The 20,859-nt window shown below is 38.5% G+C and overlaps 1 protein-coding gene across 2 annotated transcripts in view; it reads right to left on the minus strand.

Annotated features, from left to right (window-relative positions):
- The window catches only part of ibtk (inhibitor of Bruton agammaglobulinemia tyrosine kinase), a 48,802-nt gene that overhangs the window by 8,559 nt on the left and 19,384 nt on the right, over positions 1 to 20,859 (minus strand). The window contains exons 10-25 of one of the 2 annotated variants that reach the window (XM_067449316.1): positions 19,148 to 19,325; positions 18,919 to 19,069; positions 15,441 to 16,055; positions 14,314 to 14,400; positions 14,144 to 14,226; positions 12,048 to 12,085; positions 11,871 to 11,967; positions 11,677 to 11,778; positions 10,099 to 10,216; positions 8,352 to 8,412; positions 8,148 to 8,272; positions 7,927 to 8,063; positions 7,330 to 7,469; positions 4,922 to 5,037; positions 4,751 to 4,846; positions 4,388 to 4,537 (exon numbers count right to left, since the gene is read on the minus strand). In XM_067449316.1, the coding sequence (XP_067305417.1) occupies positions 4,388 to 4,537; positions 4,751 to 4,846; positions 4,922 to 5,037; positions 7,330 to 7,469; positions 7,927 to 8,063; positions 8,148 to 8,272; positions 8,352 to 8,412; positions 10,099 to 10,216; positions 11,677 to 11,778; positions 11,871 to 11,967; positions 12,048 to 12,085; positions 14,144 to 14,226; positions 14,314 to 14,400; positions 15,441 to 16,055; positions 18,919 to 19,069; positions 19,148 to 19,325 (2,294 nt within the window). Of the gene's footprint in view, positions 1 to 4,387; positions 4,538 to 4,750; positions 4,847 to 4,921; positions 5,038 to 7,329; positions 7,470 to 7,926; positions 8,064 to 8,147; positions 8,273 to 8,351; positions 8,413 to 10,098; positions 10,217 to 11,676; positions 11,779 to 11,870; positions 11,968 to 12,047; positions 12,086 to 14,143; positions 14,227 to 14,313; positions 14,401 to 15,440; positions 16,056 to 18,918; positions 19,326 to 20,859 lie in introns of both variants that reach the window. The other variant, XM_067449315.1, reaches the window with a different exon arrangement.

A 20,859-nucleotide genomic window follows, 5' to 3' on the forward strand; every position in this document is an offset into this window, starting at 1 on the left:
GAATAGAATAATGACATTATTGCTTTCTGCAGAGCTTCTGAATCGAATTAGTTTCATAATTGATCCTTTATTATTTTTATTGTGAGGATGCTTTGAAACAATCTGTACTGTATATAATTTTTTTTTTTTTAAGAAGTCTCTTATGCTAAATATGCTCACAATTTTCTTTGATGAATAGAAAGTTCAAAAGAACAGCATTTATCTAAAATAGAAAGCTTTCAAAGAATCATAAAAAAAAGATGTTTACACAACTGTTTTCAATATGATAAAAAAAAAAATTTCTTGAGCAGCAAAACATCATGAGAATAGTTTGAGCAAGATCATGTGACACTGAAGACTGGAAAATAGGGGTGTCAACAATAATCGATTCGGCGATGCATCGCGATGCGGGGCATGAACGATTCAGCATCGATGCGGCAAAGTGCCATAATCGATTATGTGCAATTCACCTTTATTCCACAAGGTGGCAATGTCTGATACCCAATGGTGAAGTGACGTTTCACTCATAGTTACCTCTGACAGAAAACGAAACAATAATTATAATCTGCAAAACTTGAAATGGGTTAGTGATTTACTTCAGAGAGCAAGTACTAAACACAATCATATGTTAGTGTCACTGTCTCTTGATGATGGATGTGGTCAAGAAGCTGTCAGTGATCAAAATATTGATTTTGAAGACGTTGAAAATGAGTTTGGAGAATATGCTGGAGATCGCGAATATGACGCAGATGCTGAATCTACTGGTAAACTCTGACGAGGTCATATGATGATGGTATTAAACATCTGCTCAAACTGAATCGTTCCAAGCTCCAAAAGGTAACGAAATAGGTTTTATTTTATTCTTCTGTAGCTGTTACTCTAAAATCAGGAGTTTTATATATTATCACGACAGGTCGAGGTCTATCCATGTTAAATATAGATCCAGGTCGCTAACGACCCGAATATGTAAGAATGTTTGGTGAAACAGTCATGCATTTAAGGGTTAATTGCATTTTATTTAATTTTATTTAATTACATTTTATTTAATTTAATAACTTTTATGTCAAAGATACAGGAGACACATAGCAGCCAATACAATCTGTTGTTTAATATCTGCTTGTATTGCCTCATGACTGATGAAAAATTTGCTTTGTGTGCAGTAGAATTTTGATGCATCACAATGCATCGTAGAATCGAATTGAATCGAATCGTTACCTGGTGAATCGTAATCGAATCGAATCGTGAAGGCAGTGCCAATGCACACCCCTACTGGAAAACATTACAATTTACTTGATATTCATATCACATATGAATATCATATAGGCCTATATATCATACAATTTCTCATAGAAAACAGAAAACATTTTAAATTGCAATTGAAACTGTTTTCACTGTATTTTTGATCAAATAAATGCAGCCTTGATGAGCATAAGAGACTTTTTTTACTCGCACTGTGGACTTTGAACCCTGATGAACAAGCTATAGTCCAGCCGATGGCACCGCGAGCTTGCGCAGTCAGAATCAATCCATGCATATATTAGAAACTGTAACATTTTGCAGTGTATTTAGTAATTGTTTAAGGCCATTTTGCGATTTCAAACATAAAGTAACATGTAGCAGCAGCAAGAAATCATTTCAAGTGCTCTTGGGGCCCCCCTGGTGGCCAAAGGGGCCTTAAGCAGCCGCTTAGTTATTAAAAATTAAATAAATAAAAAATCTCAATCATTCTTGCGTTTCTAGTTATTTTAATGTTTTATTTGTCCATGCAGGAAAGTAAATCCCTAAAGATTAACGTCAAGCCCTTAGACAGCCCTGTGTTCATTCCATAGACTGTAAAAAAATATGGACGTAGTGTCCGTGACGTCACCCATAGGATTCCGATAAGCCGTTCTGAAGAGTAAAGTAGAGGCGAGCTGGGCGTCGCCATCTTGCGAGCGCGTCGTCGCGTGTCACTCCCGGATAACAGAAAATGGGCAAAGAGGCGGGATGTGGGCGGAGCTTAGGGGGCCCTTAATTACGCAGAACTTTAAGGCTTTATGTAATGTAAACGAATGAGTAATAAAAAAATGCATCCCCCTCACAGCTGTCATGAAGGTCAAACTTAGCCTTATAGGCCAAAACCACAATTTGTACCAGGCTGTAATCATGTTTTTTTTCTGCTGTAAAGTTGGGAATTTTAACATGGGGCTCAATGAGATTCTGCTCCCCTCTGGAGCCGGTCCCTAGAGGCCAGTCGAGGAACTGCAGTTTACATTACTTCCGTATTGGCTTCACGAGAGATTGCGGGAGGTTGCCGCTTGGTTCATTCATGATTTCTCTCGTGCTGTAAAGCGGAGGGGATTGGTTCATGTCGTGCGCGCCGCCGTTTGCTTGAACTGAGGGCTACAGTGATCTGTGAATGTCACGCCCATAGACTGTTAAAAAAAAAGGTCACACCACATTAGAGCACCAAAAAAAGATCACAAGCTCAAGAGATGTCAATACAGTCTATAAGAGCGCATTTCCAATTATTATTGTGAAATTAACAATGCGTACAACTTTACACCCACCCACCCCCACCCCACCCAGAAAGAAAACTCATCAGATCTACACGATCCACATAAATGACTTATTTTGATTCAAAACAGCAAATTTCGCCGAAAAGCGACTAGTTTGGAGGTATGAAAGTTGTGTATAAATGTGACCTGACTTGGCATATAATGTATGAGGACTGTGGAGACTATGTCAATTGGAAAAACAAGTCAAATTGAAATCTCTACCCAGGCTCTTTAAGGTCGCTGGACATACAGGGAGTGCAGAATTATTAGGCAAATGAGTATTTTGACCACATCATCCTCGTTATGCATGTTGTCTTACTCCAAGCTGTATAGGCTGGAAAGCCTACTACCAATTAAGCATATTAGGTGATGTGCATCTCTGTAATGAGAAGGGGTGTGGTCTAATGACATCAACACCCTATATCAGGTGTGCATAATTATTAGGCAACTTCCTTTCCTTTGGCAAAATGGGTCAAAAGAAGGACTTGACAGGCTCAGAAAAGTCAAAAATAGTGAGCTTTATTGCAGAGGGATGCAGCAGTCTTAAAATAGCCAAGCTTCTGAAGCGTGATCATCGAACAATCAAGCGCTTCATTCAAAATAGTCAACAGGGTCGCAAGAAGCGTGTGGAAAAACCAAGGCGCAAAATAACTGGCCGTGAACTGAGAAAAGTCAAGCGTGCAGCTGCCAAGATGCCACTTGCCACCAGTTTGGCCATATTTCAGAGCTGTAACATCACTGGAGTGCCCAAAAGCACAAGGTGTGCAATACTCAGAGACATGGCCAAGGTAAGAAAGGCAGAAAGTCGACCACCACTGAACAAGACACACAAGCTGAAACGTCAAGACTGGGCCAAGAAATATCTCAAGACTGATTTTTCTAAGGTTTTATGGACTGATGAAATGAGAGTGAGTCTTGATGGGCCAGATGGATGGGCCCGTGGCTGGATTGGTAAAGGGCAGAGAGCTCCAGTCCGACTCAAACGCCAGCAAGGTGGAGGTGGAGTACTGGTTTGGGCTGGTATCATCAAAGATGAGCTTGTGGGGCCTTTTCGGGTTGAGGATGGAGTCAAGCTCAACTCCCAGTCCTACTGCCAGTTTCTGGAAGACACCTTCTTCAAGCAGTGGTACAGGAAGAAGTCTGCATTCTTCAAGAAAAACATGATTTTCATGCAGGACAATGCTCCATCACACGCGTCCAAGTACTCCACAGCGTGGCTGGCAAGAAAGGGTATAAAAGAAGAAAATCTAATGATATGGCCTCCTTGTTCACCTGATCTGAACCCCATTGAGAACCTGTGGTCCATCATCAAATGTGCGATTTACAAGGAGGGAAAACAGTTCACCTCTCTGAACAGTGTCTGGGAGGCTGTGGTTGCTGCTGCACGCAATGTTGATGGTGAACAGATCAAAACACTGACAGAACCCATGGATGGCAGGCTGTTGAGTGTCCTTGCAAAGAAAGGTGGCTATATTGGTCACTGATTTGTTTTTGTTTGGTTTTTGAATGTCAGAAATGTATATTTGTGAATGTTGAGATGTTATATTGGTTTCACTGGTAAAAATAAATAATTGAAATGGGTATAAATTAGTTTTTTGTTAAGTTGCCTAATAATTATGCACAGTAATAGTCACCTGCACACACAGATATCCCCCTAAATTAGCTAAAACTAAAAACTAAAACTTCCAAAAATATTCAGCTTTGATATTAATGAGTTTTTTGTGTTCATTGAGAACATGGTTGTTGTTCAATAATAAAATTAATCCTCAAAAATACAACTTGCCTAATAATTCTGCACTCCCTGTAATGTCGACCTACCGTATACCTATTTCTGAGACAAAATGGAAAGCAGAAAGCAGGCAGACTCTCACCAGGTCTTCACAGGTTTAACTGGAATAACAGCTGGTGGTGATTTAGCAGACATGCTCTCTGTGCTGCCCTCTCTGGAGGCCAGAGCCATCATCTTCCTCTGCTTCTGAGACATCTTACTGGGAATGGCTGCGACTTTACTGCTGCTTGATCTGTTGATTATAAAAATTAAGTTAAAAAAGAAAAGGAAAAAAAAAAGACTTCATGTTTATTGATTACCAGAGGATATTCTGCACACCACTGATTCGTTTAAAACAGGTGTGACAACTGAAACAAAATCCTTTTTTTTTCTCTCTCTCCCTCTTTTACTGATGTGTTTGAATAATCACTTATTTTACTGTGCTATGTGAACTAACATGACTTACGAGCTGGGACCTTTGGCTGTGGCCCCTAGGTTCAGTGAGTTGGCCTCCATCTCCATGATGGCCCTGAGGTCCAGGACAGGAGCTGGTCCAGAGAGACTGAACACACATTCAGAATTACAGCGATACCAATGAAGAATATCAACTGCTTGCGGTGATGGAGATTTAAATCACCTTGCTTTGACTGTCGGGATGCGTTCAGGGGTGGAAGATTTAGTGGGCACGGGGCCATTTTTCAAAACAGGGCCGCCAGGAGGTGTCTTTAGTCCCACCGGTCCACGCCTCTCCTCCTACGAAAAAAAAAATTCATAACAATGGACAGTTCTTACACGAATAGCCTTTTTCACACACAGTCTTTACTGGTAAACTACTAGTGACAGATCATGTGTGAACAGGACATTTTTAAAAATAGCAGTAAATTGGTTACGGCAATTTACTAGTAAGGGAAGTCGTAACATTATCAGTAAATTACTGGCAATGTGCTCTGTGGTGACGCAGATTGAACACGTGAAGTCAGAACGTGCTGATGAAAAAAGTCTGCTTTGGGCCAATCATAAGTTCTTATGGAGAACATGATGACTCTGTGCTCTTTAGAGTAAGTTTTTGAATAGTATTTCTATTTAAATATAAGACAAATTCTCATCTTTAACCATTGCACCGCATCTCGCAGCTTTCTCAGCGCGTTGCGCTCGAGACCCAGCCTTCTTTTCCATTCATTAGCACTGCGGCTCTGCAGTTGGATAATACTACATGAATCTCGTGTTTTTAAGAGCAAAAATGCATTCTGTTTGATCATCCTCTTATGCCTGTCACTCAGACGTCAAAATATGCTGTCAAATTGACCAGATGGTGAAACTAAAGCACTTCTCCTCATGCGGACGAATGATGACGACAGTGCAGTGCTTAAAGATAATTTCTGATGTTTGAATCTCAGAAATTAGCCGTATTTTGCAGCTGATGTGTAAATTACAGTTGCTTGTGTGAACAGCATATTTGTGCATTTGTGGGACCCCCTTCTTAAAATCCATCTTTTATGTTTGAAAAAAAGGGAAAAAGAGCATTTAAACGGTTAGTTAAATAGTAAGTGAGACATTATAACATATTGTTTCCAAACCCAAATTGGCTATACTTAATGTTCTATGTATAAACCGGTAGAAGAACATTTTCAATTCAAAATTATTTGTGTAAGCAACTTTCACAATGAATGTAAGCAGCATTCATACTGAGTTAAGAACACAGTCTTACAACCCCAGTACATGAGATAAAGGGGACTATAGCGCGAAAAACTCACTAGAAAGATACAAAGCAAACATACAATTCTGGAAAGTATGTATACTACAAGAAAGTGGAGAGACATTTACAAATGAGACATTTCATAAATGTCAGAGGCTTGACAGTAAGCATGTTCATGTGCTTGTCCTTTGGACAAGTAAATTGTTCATTCACTTGTCCGAGTAAAAAATTTGCTTGTCCAGAAAAAAAGTTTGATATTTTTTTAATTTTGCACGTGTGTGTGTGTTGTAACTATAATTTATTCTGAAGCAATATTCTCACCAGTGTTCAATCAGCTTTGACATATTTAAATCTGCATATTTGTGAATTTTATTTTTTTATTGATTCCTTTCAAATTTGTGATATTTTTACCTTTTATAAAGGGCATTTCCCCCCAATCTTATCAAATAGGCTATGCTTCAGGTTAAATTTTATATTGTTAAATTTGATCAATACATTAAATTAAATTAAAATTAAGACACTATAAGGGCTGTTAACAATAAAATAAAATAATTTACACTGAAAACTTACAACTGCATTAAATAATGTTTTGAGATTTGTAGTTTTGAATAGACACGTTTAAATGTTGAACGTATGTTTAAACATGAAACTAAACCTCCAGTAGGTGGCAGCAGGTGGCCGTCTTAATGAGTCAGTCATTGAGTCGTTCATTCAAATGATTCATTCAAACACTGAATCGTTCAGTAACACACTTGTTGCTGTGAGACACGTTACGGTTCTGCTGTGTGTGAACGATTTTCGCTGCTGAAATCGAAACAAAAGCACTCAATGTTGCATCTAAAATGTAAGTGACTTTAAGTGAATGTAAATGTAAGTGAATGTTAAATAATTGTTTATGAAACTGTCATATGAAAGAAGTGCCATTTTCAGTCATAATGGTATTCAGGAAACGGCTTAAACGCTCTAGTGTAGTAATTTCTCCTCGAGAGGCTGCACGAGCGTCAACAGCGCGACCTTGTTATCGTCAGTTCATCATATATTATTATCCACCACTATCGATCGGCACTTACAGTAAATGAATGCACAATCATTCGTGCATTTTGGTGATTTGCTAGTTATTTTTTGTTTTCAGGCTCTTGTCCGTCGGGCAAGTAAAATTCTTTTTCACTTGTCCCTTCAAAAAATCCACCTGTCCCGGACAAGCGTTAATGTCAAGCCCTGGTTCGGTATACTTTATCAATTTTTGCTTAGTCTTTTTATTGTCTTAAATTTTCTCGGGTCCCTCTGGAGGACCCAAGGGGTCTCCAGACCCCAGTCAGAAAACCCCTGGTTTAGGGTTTAACCATTACCTGCGTATCAGGTTTGTCCTGGAAGACAGGAGACTGCAGGTCTCGAGGGCTGCCCACTTCCATATAACTGCCCTCAGAGTCAGATGTGATGAGCTCCTGCAGAGACTCCACTGAACTGGCCTTCACCGAATGACCCAAACCTGGGGTAACACAACAGCGTCAACCACATCCAGTCCAAACTAAGAGTATCTCTATTCAGGAAATCTACGGAAATTATAAAAATGACCAAATGATCACATGATTTTCAGTGTGCAGAGAGATATTTAGATCAGTGGTAATAGTGGAGCATAATATGGGCACTGGCACTTTAATATAAATTAAATCATTTTAATGAATCCTGCAGCTCTTTTAGAAGTTAGCCAATGCCCCTGGTTGAGAACCACTAAATTAGATGATCAATATTCATTGTCTGAAGAAAGTGTGAGTGGTATTTTTCTCTTGTGAGGGTGTTTTGGGGTGGCTGCTTACTGACCCAGCTCAAAAGAGCCCACGAGGGATCTGATTAATTCCCTATTCCCAAGTATAAGCAATAGTAAGAGTGATGCTTGCCTTAGAAAACACAACTAATTAGTGTCTTTAATGAGCGAATAAGTTGACCTGGGGTGGGCGGGCTGTGGGCGGCATCAGTAGGAGAGCTCTGTATGACATCAGACAGGTTGTATCCGCCAGAGCTGTCGAAGCGGCGCCGTGGTTTCCTCTTAGCCCTTACTTTGGCCTTCTTCAGCAGACTATCACTAAGTTAAACACAGTGAGAACTCTTACAGATGGACAGTCCTTCACATTCACATTAAAGTGTTTCAGCAGGGCAGAATTCAAACCTGGAGTGATCTGCTTCAGAGCCGCTTTTACAGTCCACAGCAGAGTCCCACTCTCGGTCTTCATAGGCGCTGAGATCAGGAGCGTCGGCGTATGGTGTAATGAGACGTCTCTGCATGGCTGGGATCTGATGGAGGAGTTTGATGTCAGGACCTCTGGGCAGAACTTTAACTTGACCCGATAAGAGTGATGGATTTAAAACTTACCGTCTTCCTGTACGCAGCTGTTAGATCCAGGAGGACTTCATCGCTGAGGATCTCCAGCGCTCTGACAGAGACACAGACAGATGAGCAACCTGTTCATACACTACTGTACGATGCTGAAAATTCAGCTTTGCATCACAGGAATAAATTGCATTTTTAAAATATATTAAAATAGAAAATTGTTATTTTAAATTGTAATAATATTTCACAATATTTATATTTGAAATAAATGCAGCCTGGTGAGTAGGAGAGACATCTTCAAAATGAAAAAAAAAAAAATTCTTACCAACCCCAAACTTTGGAATGGTAGTAGGGCTGGGCGATATGACAATATTATTGGCAGTGTTGTCTCCAGTGGGACGGGACTCGGGTACACAATATAATAGGGCTGGGCAATATGACCAAAAATATATATTTTTTTCTCCCATATCATACGATATCAATATTTAATCACAATATTAATTTACCATTAATGATAAACTAAATGCTTTCCAAATTTGTTAGACCTTGAGAATTAATGTTAACAATTAAACTCCATAGAGCAGCTACCTCTTAACTTATGGCTCCATGAAATCCAGTTTATTTTTCCTTAAATTCTGTGCTTTCCATTTAATTTTTGGGGGATTCTGTGTTTTATGATTTAATATAAATTATATATAAACAATTTAAAAATCACACTTTTAAAATATGATCAAATGAAAATGACAATTATTTTATGACAAAACACTGCATTTATTACATTTATTTTTTGTCAAATAAGATGCTGCAGAACTCGATGAAAAAATATCTTAGCTGTATGATATTCCTTAAAATAATAATAATAATTATTTTTAGCAGTAGTAGTAGTAAAGTACATTTTAGTATACAGTAGTGATATATTTACATTATTACATTATAAACACAGTTTACAAACCAAACTTTTATTTTTGATCTTTCCGTTTCAGTTTTGATGGTATTTTTTTCCTCAAATGAAACAGTGAAAAGCTTGTGGCATGATTCTCAAATCAGCTCTGGAGATGAAGTTCATGTCCTCATATAGTGAGACGGCAGATGCTGAAAACACTGTGACCGTCACGTGTGTGAGTCTGTGTGAATGAACGGCACAAAATCACTCATTAGGGACATGCACTGTTGTCATGCTTATTTCTGCTGTGTGATAGGCTGTTCCATATCGAGTAAAAACGCTGAGAGATTATTATTGTTATCGACGGAAATTTTATAGTAATCTCGATGTGATATTGTATATCACCCAGGCCTGCTATATAATTGGATATCGATATATTATCGATAAGATATTTTTTTAAATATCGCCCAGCCCTAAATTTTTGTTTGGTTCCAAAACATTAAAATTCTCTGCGATTAACACCAGAAGACGAGGAAAGTGTTTTCTAACCACAATACTTTAATTTAAGAGAAGGTTCAACCTCTTGTACCTTATTGCTTAAATATAATAGAGCTGAACACAAGCAAAAGCAAGGTTAGGAGTGAGAACAAGCTATAATGTTTCAGGAAGTTCTTAAGATAGTTTAACAGATGTAAGCTGTAAAAGTCCGGTGACCAGGAGAGGACATGCTCGATTTACTTATGAAAAGGATGTTGTTACCTTGACAAAATGATCTTGATGTGACCACAAAATATCAAATTCGTACGAGTTAATTTGTCCTGGCCACGACAAAACCAAGTGAACTGAACATGACCCCTCCCGGTCACCGTAGTAAAGGATCTCTGCAGGAGGGTTTAAGATTCTTACTTGGACTCCAGCAGCGCCGCCATGTTGAGGACGATAAACTGCAGGCAGGACAGTTTGAGCTGCTCAGCGTTGTACACGGTGGCAAACTCCAGCAACTCAGCTGCATTCTTCAGCGTCACTGCACACAATACAACACTGAGTTTAAACTAGATATTTTCAGGACGTGTCCAGGAATGATGAAGCTTACCAGACAAAATCATCTAATTTCTAAATCTATTTTGCATTGCAAGAGTTTTAGACTACGCATGCTACACTGCCCGGCCAAAAAAAAAGTGACTGTCAATGTCAAATGTCTATGATTGGATCATTGTTGCAGTGATTATAATATTTCAAGCATGTTATATGTTGGCAGCAGTTCTTCTAAACCTAATTGACGGAGTGTGTAGCTTTTCATTTCTTTAACAATCATTTAGGAGGACACATCATGGCCATATTCCAGGATCACAATGTCAAGATTCATCAGCTCAAACTGTGAAGTGTGAAGAAAGAATGGTGGGGAGGAAGAACGAAGAAAGGGAGCGTTGGAAATAAAGGTTGTGATGTTATTTCCATCAGTTTTTGGTCAAGATCGTGAATTTCCAATCCAAGAGTCCAGTACTCTGTAAAGTCTCCTCAGCACATCCCAAAGACTTTCACTGAATGTAAGGACTAGACTCAGAGGAGCTGATTCATGTGTGAAAATGATTCCTCATGCTCCCTTCCATCCATTCTTTCACAGTTTGAGCTGATGAATCTTGACATTGTGATCCTGGAATATGGCCATGATGTGTCTTCTCACATGGTTGTTTAAGAAATGAAAAGCTACACACTCCGTTAATTAGGGTTAGAAGAACTGTAGCCAAACATATAACATGTTAGACACATAATGCTCACCTGCAATAATGAACCAATCATAGACATTTGCCTATTTAAATTTCAAACAGCAACTTTTTTTGGGGTGGCAGTGTATATTAGATTAAATTTAATAATAACAAAAATCGAGTCAATTGAAAGATAAAGCTTAATTGTTATAGTTAATTTCTATGCTATTCAAAATGACAAGCGTGGCCGTTGTATTTGGAAGCTGTTTTCATCTCGAACCTTTCCCAGAAACTTTCACCGGCCTTGTATATTAGTCATGGAACTTTTTATTCACATTTCTTAAAAGAAAGCAGAAAGAGACTGCTCTTTCTCTCTCTTATGGAAGGTAATGCATTACAAGTAACACAAGTTAAGCAATCAGATAACTTTTTCAAGTAACTACACACAGAAAAATAGGGTGTTAAAAATTGTACCTTTAGGGGAACAACAGCTTGTCGCTGGGGCAGTACCCTTAAAAGAACCAACGTTGTACCATTTTTACCACAAAAAGGTTCATAGTAGTACCTTAAGGTACGCATTTGTACTCAAAGGTAATAATATGCACCTTTTAGGAGTAAAACAGGTACAAAGATGTCCTTTTAAGGGTACTGCCCCAGCGACAAGCTAAAGGTACAATTTTGACACCCTATTTTTCTGTGTGGAGCATTACTTTTAAATTTACAACAAAGTATCAGATCATGATCAACTTTTCCCCAACACTGAAAGAGAGAGACTTACAGTTCTCAGTGATGGCGACCTCACAGATCTCCTTCAGCCTCGTGATCAACAGCTGATCAGCCACCACAAGCACGTTACACACAAACTCCACATTCACAGACTCTGAGATGCACAGAGAGATGAGATATGGATTACACAGGAGAGAGGGAGAAACGCCAGAAAATGACAGCAAAGAACAGCATCTGGGGGGAAACCTCTGACAGTGGGAGACTCGTCGGTGTAGATGTACTCCAGAATAACCTGCAGGACATCAGAGGTGGTCGGCATATCTAGCGCAGTGCAGCTGGTGGCCTGGAGAGGGCAGAAGAGATTACATTATAAAGCAGCTCCAGTTCAGAGAGACCATGCTGCTTCATGATGTTTAATCGTACCTCTATCCAGGGGTTGCCCAACATACTGTTGAAGTACTCTGCAGGATTAAGAGAGAAAAATAAAAAAGTGCATTAGGTTAGTGATAATTTGTATAGCTTTGTCTATGCTGCTAAATGAAAGCGAATGCAGACTTTTTAAGAATGAAATTAAGAATCTTTAAGTAAGAAACTTACATTTCAGTCTGTTTCTCGAAAAAGGTTTTCTAGTCATTTAGAGCTCAACTGTAAGTTTTTTTCCACTATCAGAATAAAATATCTTAGTTTTGCTTCCACAGGAGTTATCCATTTATTAAACCTGCGTTAATTACAGAATTTTGGGGTGAAATGTCCATGAAAGACTAAAATCACTGAGTCAGTTACCATATATAATTGTCACAAGTTAAGTCGTCAAGTCAAATGTATTTATAACTCTTTTTACAATGCAGATTGTTTCAGAGCAGCTTCACAGTGTTAAACAGGAAAATAATGCAACAGAAATTGATTTCAGCTGTACACAGCCACTCAAGAAAATGGTCATGTCAAGACCTCATCCAGCTCGGTTCAATTATCATATAGTGTCAATGCGGGCAGGTCAATAGTCAGAGTAAACAGATATACTACGGTTCAAAAGATTGTGATTGGTATTGTTGTTGTTTTTTTAAGTTGTCTCTTGTGCTCATCAAGGCTACATTTATTTTAACAAAAATACAGTACAGTTAAAATATCTGTTTTCTATGTGTATATATTGTAACATGTAATTTATTCCTGGGATGAAGTAAGAATTTTTAGCATCATTACTCCAGTCTTCAGTGTCACATGATGCTTCAGAAATCATTCTAACGATGATTTGCCGTTAAAAAAAAATTCTGATTATCATCACGTTGAAAACAGCTGTAATGCTTCGTATTTTTGTGGAAACTGTGATAATTTTTTTCAGGTTTCTTTGATTAATAGAAAGGATAGTTTGAAATATTTTGTAACATTACAAATTACGTTTGATCAATTGAATGCATGCTTGCTGATGTATTAATTTCCAAACTTTTAAACAGCACTGTATTTATTTAACAAAAACAAAAATGAGGCTGTGAAGGCCAGACATATACTGACTTAGGTTCACACTTGTAGTTCGCTTAGTTTGGTCCGGACCAAAAAACAAAAACAAAACACATAGTCCTGGTCCGCTTAGCGTTCACACTGGCATTTTTAACAGCGAACCTAAAGCTACCGAACCAAAGGCACAGGGAGACGGTCACAACCTGATTGGTCGGCTTATATGATGTAGGAACTTGCTTACCATAGCCACCATTTTATGTGCTGATTAAACGCCACCATTTTATGTGCTGATTAAACGCCACCATTTTATGTGCTGATTAAACGCCACCATTTTATGTGCTGATTAAACGCCACCATTTTATGCGTGTACATATGGCATTATTTTTTACCCACTGAGAACTCATGAAGAGCTCATAAAATGTTCAAAACATTCAAAATAGCAACAGAATTTCCTCCGTTGTGCAGAAAAGAGACGGCCGTTCTGTCGTCTGCAACTCACTTTGATGAGAAGAGCCAGGTATGCTTTTTGTGCGTTTTTTCTAGCATTTTCGAAACATGCTCGTCGGACCATGTATTGATGAGGCACTTCCTCGTTGCTCCACGTTTGCCCTCTAACGTTAAAGTTATTCATTTTGGATACACCGATCTTTCCGCGTCGTCAAATCAGCTGACTTTGCATCATATATCAATCGAACCGCACCAGAGTTCGTTTGGAAGCGGACCGAGACCCATCTTTTTAGCGGTCTCGGTCCGCTTGTTTGATGCGGTCCAGGGTTCGGCTGGCAGCGTTCACATATGTTCAAATGAACCGCACTAAACGAGGAATCGCACCAGGGTTCGTTTTAATCGAACCAAACATGACAAGTGTGAACGCACCCTTAAGTTCATGATTTACTGCCTAAATATAAACACATGTAAAGACAAATTTGCAATGCTTCTTCAGCTGAATGGTCAGTAATCAAGTAAACAATGTAATGGACTTCATCTTCCAACACTCACAGCTTCAGTTTCATCTGAGTCAAATTGACTATGGCACAAGTGTGAAATAAAACATTTGATCTCACCCATCCGAGCGCACAAAACACATTTGTGACAGGGGAACTCTTTCCCATCTTCAGAGCGCAGTGTGACGTCACAGAGGTACGAGCTGAGGACACACAACAAGAAGATCTTTATTCAAAGCTATTCAAAGAGTGTATGACCTTGACTAATGTTTCTCAAAAGGAACACACACCATTTTTTCTGGTTGAGTCGCAGCTTGTTGCCCGTCTTCTTCTGCGCCACACTGATTTTCCCATTTTCAAACTTCACTCCGTCAAGCCTAGTCAATCATAAAATACTTATTAATGGTTACAGCAATACCCAATAATAGCCACTCATTTATTTGCATAAATATTAAAAGTACAGCAGCAAAAACAGGCAACTCAACTAATTTTTACAACAGCTAATATCAATATTTAAAAATACAGGGTGGTCATATATGATTACAAATGAGATGTATATTGTTGAATTTAAATTAAGTCTTATTTTACACAAAATTTACAAAAAAGTGAGTAGGGCTGATCGTGATTTGATCTTTGACATAACCATAATAATAGAGAAATTTTCATCTAAATAAGTTCAATTTAAAGGGTTAGTTCACCCAAAAATCAAAATTCTGTCATTAATTCCTCACCCTAATGTCGTTGGACACCCGTAAGATCTCTGTTCATCTTCGGGAACACAAATGAAGATATTTTAGTTGAAATCCGATGGCTCAGAAAGGCCTTCATTGACACCAATGTAATTTCCTCTCTCAAGACCCATAAAGGCACTAAAGACGTCGTTACAAAGCTCATCTCACTACAGTGGCACTACAATCATTCATGAAGCCACGAGAATAGTTTTTGTGTGCAAAAAAATAAATAAAAATAACGACTTATGTAGTGATGGGCCGATTTCAAAACAGATTCGAATGGTTATGAATCAGCGTATCGATTCATGATTCAGATCACCAATGTAACGTGATTTCAGCAATTTGGCGGTTTGACACGCGATCCGAGTCATGAATCGATACGCTGATGAGCAGAGGTCTGACGGGTGTCAAACGACATAAGGGTAAGTAATTGTTGACAGAATTTTCAATTTTTGGGGTGAACTAACCCTTTAAACATGTAAAGAAATGATATCAGATGGAAACATACTTTCTGTTAATAAACCTTGTTTTGACCTATTTATAAGGTAGAATTGCATGTACAGTATATCCTTCATATAGATTGGCTGACAATCAGCCTTGTTAAAGCAAATGATGATTCAAGACAGCTTAATTAACATTGTAGGTGAACTTTAAGCAAAATATATACACTACGAAAAGTATCTCACCGTGCGGAGAGACTCCCCAAGCCCAGCTTTTTGGCGACTCCCTGCAGCATCTTCACAGGGTTTCGTCCAGGTTCACTAATATTTCCGTTCTTAGCTTTTTTCCCAGACTTAGTGCTTTTACCCTTGGCCTTGTCTGCTTCCTCACAAGTCTCAGCAGGAAGAGAGCGGTACACCTCCAGAGCAGACCGGTTCTCCAGCCCCAAAGCCTGTAGACTGTGGATAAGCTGCTGCTGTGGTTCGGGATCAGAGCTCTGGTTGGAGCGGGGGATAATGGGCTGGGTCCCGTGCACCAGCATCTCACAGGAGTCAGTGTAGATGAAGTGCAGAGCGTGCTCCAGCATCTCAGGAGGAACCTTTTCTAGAACCAGCAGGTCACAGCCCACCGCGTCCTCCCCTTTCTTCACCTCTCCATCACCCTCTTTGCAGGCATCGGGGAGGAGCAATTTACGGAAGAAGTCCGACCGCATGGAGAGGATGTATTTATGTGCTGCAAAGGTGCGATCGCCAGCCTGCAAGGTTACGTCATGGATGCTGTCCGTCTCATCAGCTTCGGTCAGGAGGCGCTGAAAGTGCTGGGAGAATGTGGACCCAGAAGTGGTGGGGACTTCAAACAAGCTGAAGAAGGGAAGAAAAGTGAATGTAGGGCTGCACGATTAAAACAAAATAAATGCAATATCACAATATGGTAGGGGTGTGACTGTACATGTATTTGTCTCAAACAGTCATGCTATGAACTTCACAGTTCGGTGCATACAGTCAGTTGACGAATACAGTCAGTCACAGGCTATCCACACTACAATCAAAAACGAGGCGCACGTGGTAATGCAATGCTGTTTGCTAACCGCCAGGAAAAAGAGCAGAAGAAGAACAGTCGATCTATTCACCACCCCAAAACAAGAGTTCAGATGGAACGCAAGAGTACGCTGAGTTTCAATTCATTTTTGTGACTCACTCCACAAACTTCACAAAAAGGAAACTGGGATGGCAGAAAGCGGCATCGTGTTTGTTTTCTTTATTTTACAAAAGCACAATGATTCGTTTTTATTGTGAGCGTAGACAAATAAAAACAGCCGCTTTAGGCCCGTTTTGAATGATTAGGACTCTTATCTGTATGACCATAAATGATGGAGTATTGGGAAGCCTCAGTTGCTGCTTCACTATCAGTCTCCTCGTAGAAAGCTGATTTTTTTCTGTTTCTCCTTCTCGCTCATCTGTCTATGATTTCTAAAAAAAAGCGTAATATTGAACTTTGTGCATCTACTATTGTCACCCACATGGTAATGAACTCACGTGCAAAGAAAATGACAGCATAGGCTACGCACAACACGTTAAATCAAACAAACTTTTGAAAACAGCTTTTGCATTTTACCACACAGCATTAGTCCATTTATCAATTAGAGTAACAAATCAACAATTCTCAAAACAGCAACAAATAAAAGTGAGAGATCATGTTGTACCGGATCCCAGTAGCCAGATAGCACAGCGCATCTGCAGCACGAATCTCCACAGATATGGTCCGCTGGAGATGAGCATCTCTCTTCAGTAATCAAACTGCCGCAAATTAAACTTTAAGTCCTAAAGCTTAATGCACATTCAACTTCATTAAATATTATTTCACCGGTGTTGACGAAACTTTCTCCCATTGCGGTTTTTGATCATGTAATCAACTAATGAAAAAAAAAATGCAACATATTTCTTGCTTTTGCTGATGTGAATTTTTTTAAATCTGCTTATAACGCAGGAATTGATGATCGGATTTATACTTGTTTTGCGAAGTCATTTATGTGGCCAAGTGTAAATTAAGCAGTTGACAAACAGGATAGCTATATGATCAGTTACAAAAACGGATGAAGTGACAAGTGTTAATAGGCCTTTAATGTGAAGAGAAAAGCTGAGCTCCGTGGAATAAATTAAAACATTTTTTTTTTAAATCAAATTGACCACTGCTTCTCATCTGATAGGTCTCAAGTTTGCAACCCTAAAATGGGCCGCGGGTCGTGGATCATGAAATAGGGGGAAAACAATGCTAAATGCAAATAACACATTTAAAAGGTAGGGTAGGCCATTTCAGAGTGGCTAGCAATAGCAAGCTAACTTTAGACTAGATCCCATCCTCCCTTCAGAGCGTCTCTAAAGCCAAGCCTCCTCCAAAACACATGAATACACACAGCCACAGCAGAGTCTGCAAAGCACCATGAAAGAGATAGCTTTAAATAGCAAACTAATTCAGAACAAATGCAATGATTAGAAAAACCTTTTTTGTTCCTGAGTCTTCTACAGATGATATTTGGAGCACTGATTATTGATTGCTATCAGGATGTGAAAAGAGTCTTAACTCTTTCTCCGCCAAACACGGAAATTTCCGTTATTTGTGAGAAAACGCTTCCAGGCCAGTAACGTAATTTTCCAGGTTTCCACTGTCGGACGCTAGGTGGCGCTATTGCGCATCTTCTGAATGAGAGTACTGAATCTCCTGATCAAAACACGCGAGTAAGACGAAAAGTGAAACGGACGATCACGTAATCATATGTATATGAAAAATAACGGGATCATCGTCAATAAACAGCATATGAATCAAAACTGCCTAATGTTACTGAATGAAATGTGGACCCAGGACGAGCTACGTGACTGTGCAATCATTAGGAGTGTTGATGGACTTGATCTAATCCATCTGTGTTTGATCATCGCTCTGAATCTGATCTGGAAACAGTCTTTCACAAATACGTGATTTTCTCAGCTTTTTGTTCAAAATTGTGCTTTTTTATGAAACCTTTTTTAAGTGTAATTAAAAAAGGAATGCATGAAGCTAGAATAAAACATTTTTTTGTTTAAAAGAAGAGGGTCAGCTCTTTATTTTGATATATTGCGCGCTCAGATATTCATTAAACAAAATATTCTATGGGCTATTAAATGTTTGTGAAAATTGTCAAAAACCCTGGCGGTGGCTGGCAACTTTTTTTTTTTTTTAATGCTGGCGGGGAAAGAGTTAACCAGAATAACAAAGTGTTTATGAAAAAACAAATGCCTACCCTACCTTTAACTAACCATAATTACTACATATTTAGGATGCCTGCCATATCTTTTGTTTCTGATGCTAGGGTGTGTGCAAAATAAAACTCTACAGTATTTAGTCACAGATTTATCTGTCTATTGGTAGCATGGCTGATCCTAAAACAGTATTTATAGTCTTGTGTTGTTGTTATATGTTGGTTAATCACACTTCAGGTGTTGTTTATCTTAGAAAAACTAAATTTGGTAATTTCCTGGTATTGATGGGCCTATGTAGTTCATGGTTATTTAAACAAAATCAGTGTTTGGCTCGAAGGACATTTTGTTTACCTCTGTACAATAAACAACTTTGACGATCAGAAGGAACTGGAACTATTTAGTGACATCAGAAGCCAGAAATGTTAAACTCAAATTCCCAAAAATGTCTGTGGTCACACACATCTGTGAATTTAGTCATCATTATCTGCACCTGGTTTTGGGATCGGCTTGCAGTACTCCGAAATTCCGGCCATTAGAGTCCATGGTGATGCTGACGGCTCTGTGGACATAATGAAGCTTCTCCAGACGGATTCGTTCGTAAGCAACCCCTCCATCTGTGTGGCCGGATACCTCTAAATTATCTGACACAACAGAGCATATCAGGTCAAGAAATTCTATTTTATTGAGAAGATATTTAGCCAAACTAATGTTCTCGGTACCTTTTTTGTCCACAGCTTTCTTGTACTGTTCCAGCCACTGTCCACTGAAGCCCTCTCCATCTTGAGTGACAAACATCATGCTGTTCTTACTCAGGGCGATGTCTGACATGATGACCTGTCGTCCATAGGCCCAGCGACACGGTCTCACTGACGTGCCTGTGGAGCGCCAGCAAAACACCTGCAAGAACATCAGAGAAAGACAGAGAAGAAAAGAATGAATACTTTACCAGCTACATGGTTGCTAAAGTGTTCGGAGTGATGAAAGATGCCTTGCTAGCTTAAGTCAAATCTAGGACCCTATGAAATCGGTTTTACTTTTTCTCAAAATCAGTTTTCCCAAGTTCTCATTTTTCTCAAGTTTCTCATTCTCAGTCATTTTTCTGTCTCAATTTGTCTTTTTCCCCATTAACATTTTTTTGGATTACAATTTCATGGGTAAAGTGACATTTTAGTAAATCAAAAAGCCTATCTAATTAACTGAAATAATACAACATACATTTGAACAACAATTTATTAAAATTAACCATTAAAACCTTTTTTTAACCTATTTTCACAAATTCTGCATTCCCCCTATTTTAATGATACAACCAAATTTAATAATCAGAAATTAGAAAAAAAATTATACCACTAAAAAAACTTCTAAAACAAATCCTGAAAATTAATACAAATACAGAATTGAATAAAAAAAAAGCTATAAAATAGTATAACATGTTAGCATGGATAAATTACTTTTATTTAAGTGGACTGAACACAATTGAATTAGATGTGATAAATGTTTAGCAATCTAGAAACTAAATGGAACAAGCAGCAAAAATCCTCTTTTTCCCAGAGAGAATATAGTCATATGGACATTTTTATGATACATTTGTGGTGTATGATCTGTCTTTGTATTGAAATGCATTAATAATTCTCTTTTTAAAGGTGAGAGGTGAGTATTTTCTCTGTGCAGCCTGTACAGTTGCAATGTCATGTTTCTACTTTGAGTGAAAACCTCGTAGGAGAAACACTTCAAAGAATCCCTTCCATCTCCCAGAGGAAAAGCTTTGTACAGTTAGAAGTCAGAGAAGCTGCTTTTTGTCCGAGTGGCTTTTAAGCCGTACAGACTGGGCTTTCAGTGGCGTTGATGTGTTTTGCTCTGCTATTGTGAGCACGCCGTGTCTCCATCACGCTCCTCACTTCCTTTGTTGTGTGGAGTTGCAGCTGATGACTGCTTTTTTAAATGGCATCATTCAATGAAAATGCTGGACTGAAAGCTCTAGTCTAGATGTCGATGTCAATATTTCCAGGCATTTTTATCTACAAGCAACTTTTAAAATTACCTTATTAAATATTGTCAAATATTTAAAGTTTAACCAATTACTTCAATTATTCAGCATTTATGATTTAATTTTTTTTAAATTATTAAATAAAGATGAAATTCATAAAAAGAGACAACAGACTATGAAAACACCACAAGCAGTGGTTTGTGTAACAGATGAAACTGCACTGCTCATTTACACATACAGACTTTTCAAATAGTAGTCGTTGTGCATTAATATTCAGAGACACTAGTACAGGTTGTCACCAAATGATGCTTATCTTCATATTACATCACATACTATAATCACAACATACATGTATTGTTCAGTTTAGGGCTTTTGAATTTGACTAGATTAAGTGAAATGAAATTAAGTTTATATATTTATAATCAGTGACGGCAGTAACTTAGTTAC

Source organism: Pseudorasbora parva, chromosome 7 (genome assembly GCF_024679245.1).
Source record: "Pseudorasbora parva isolate DD20220531a chromosome 7, ASM2467924v1, whole genome shotgun sequence".
Classification (NCBI taxonomy): domain Eukaryota; kingdom Metazoa; phylum Chordata; class Actinopteri; order Cypriniformes; family Gobionidae; genus Pseudorasbora; species Pseudorasbora parva.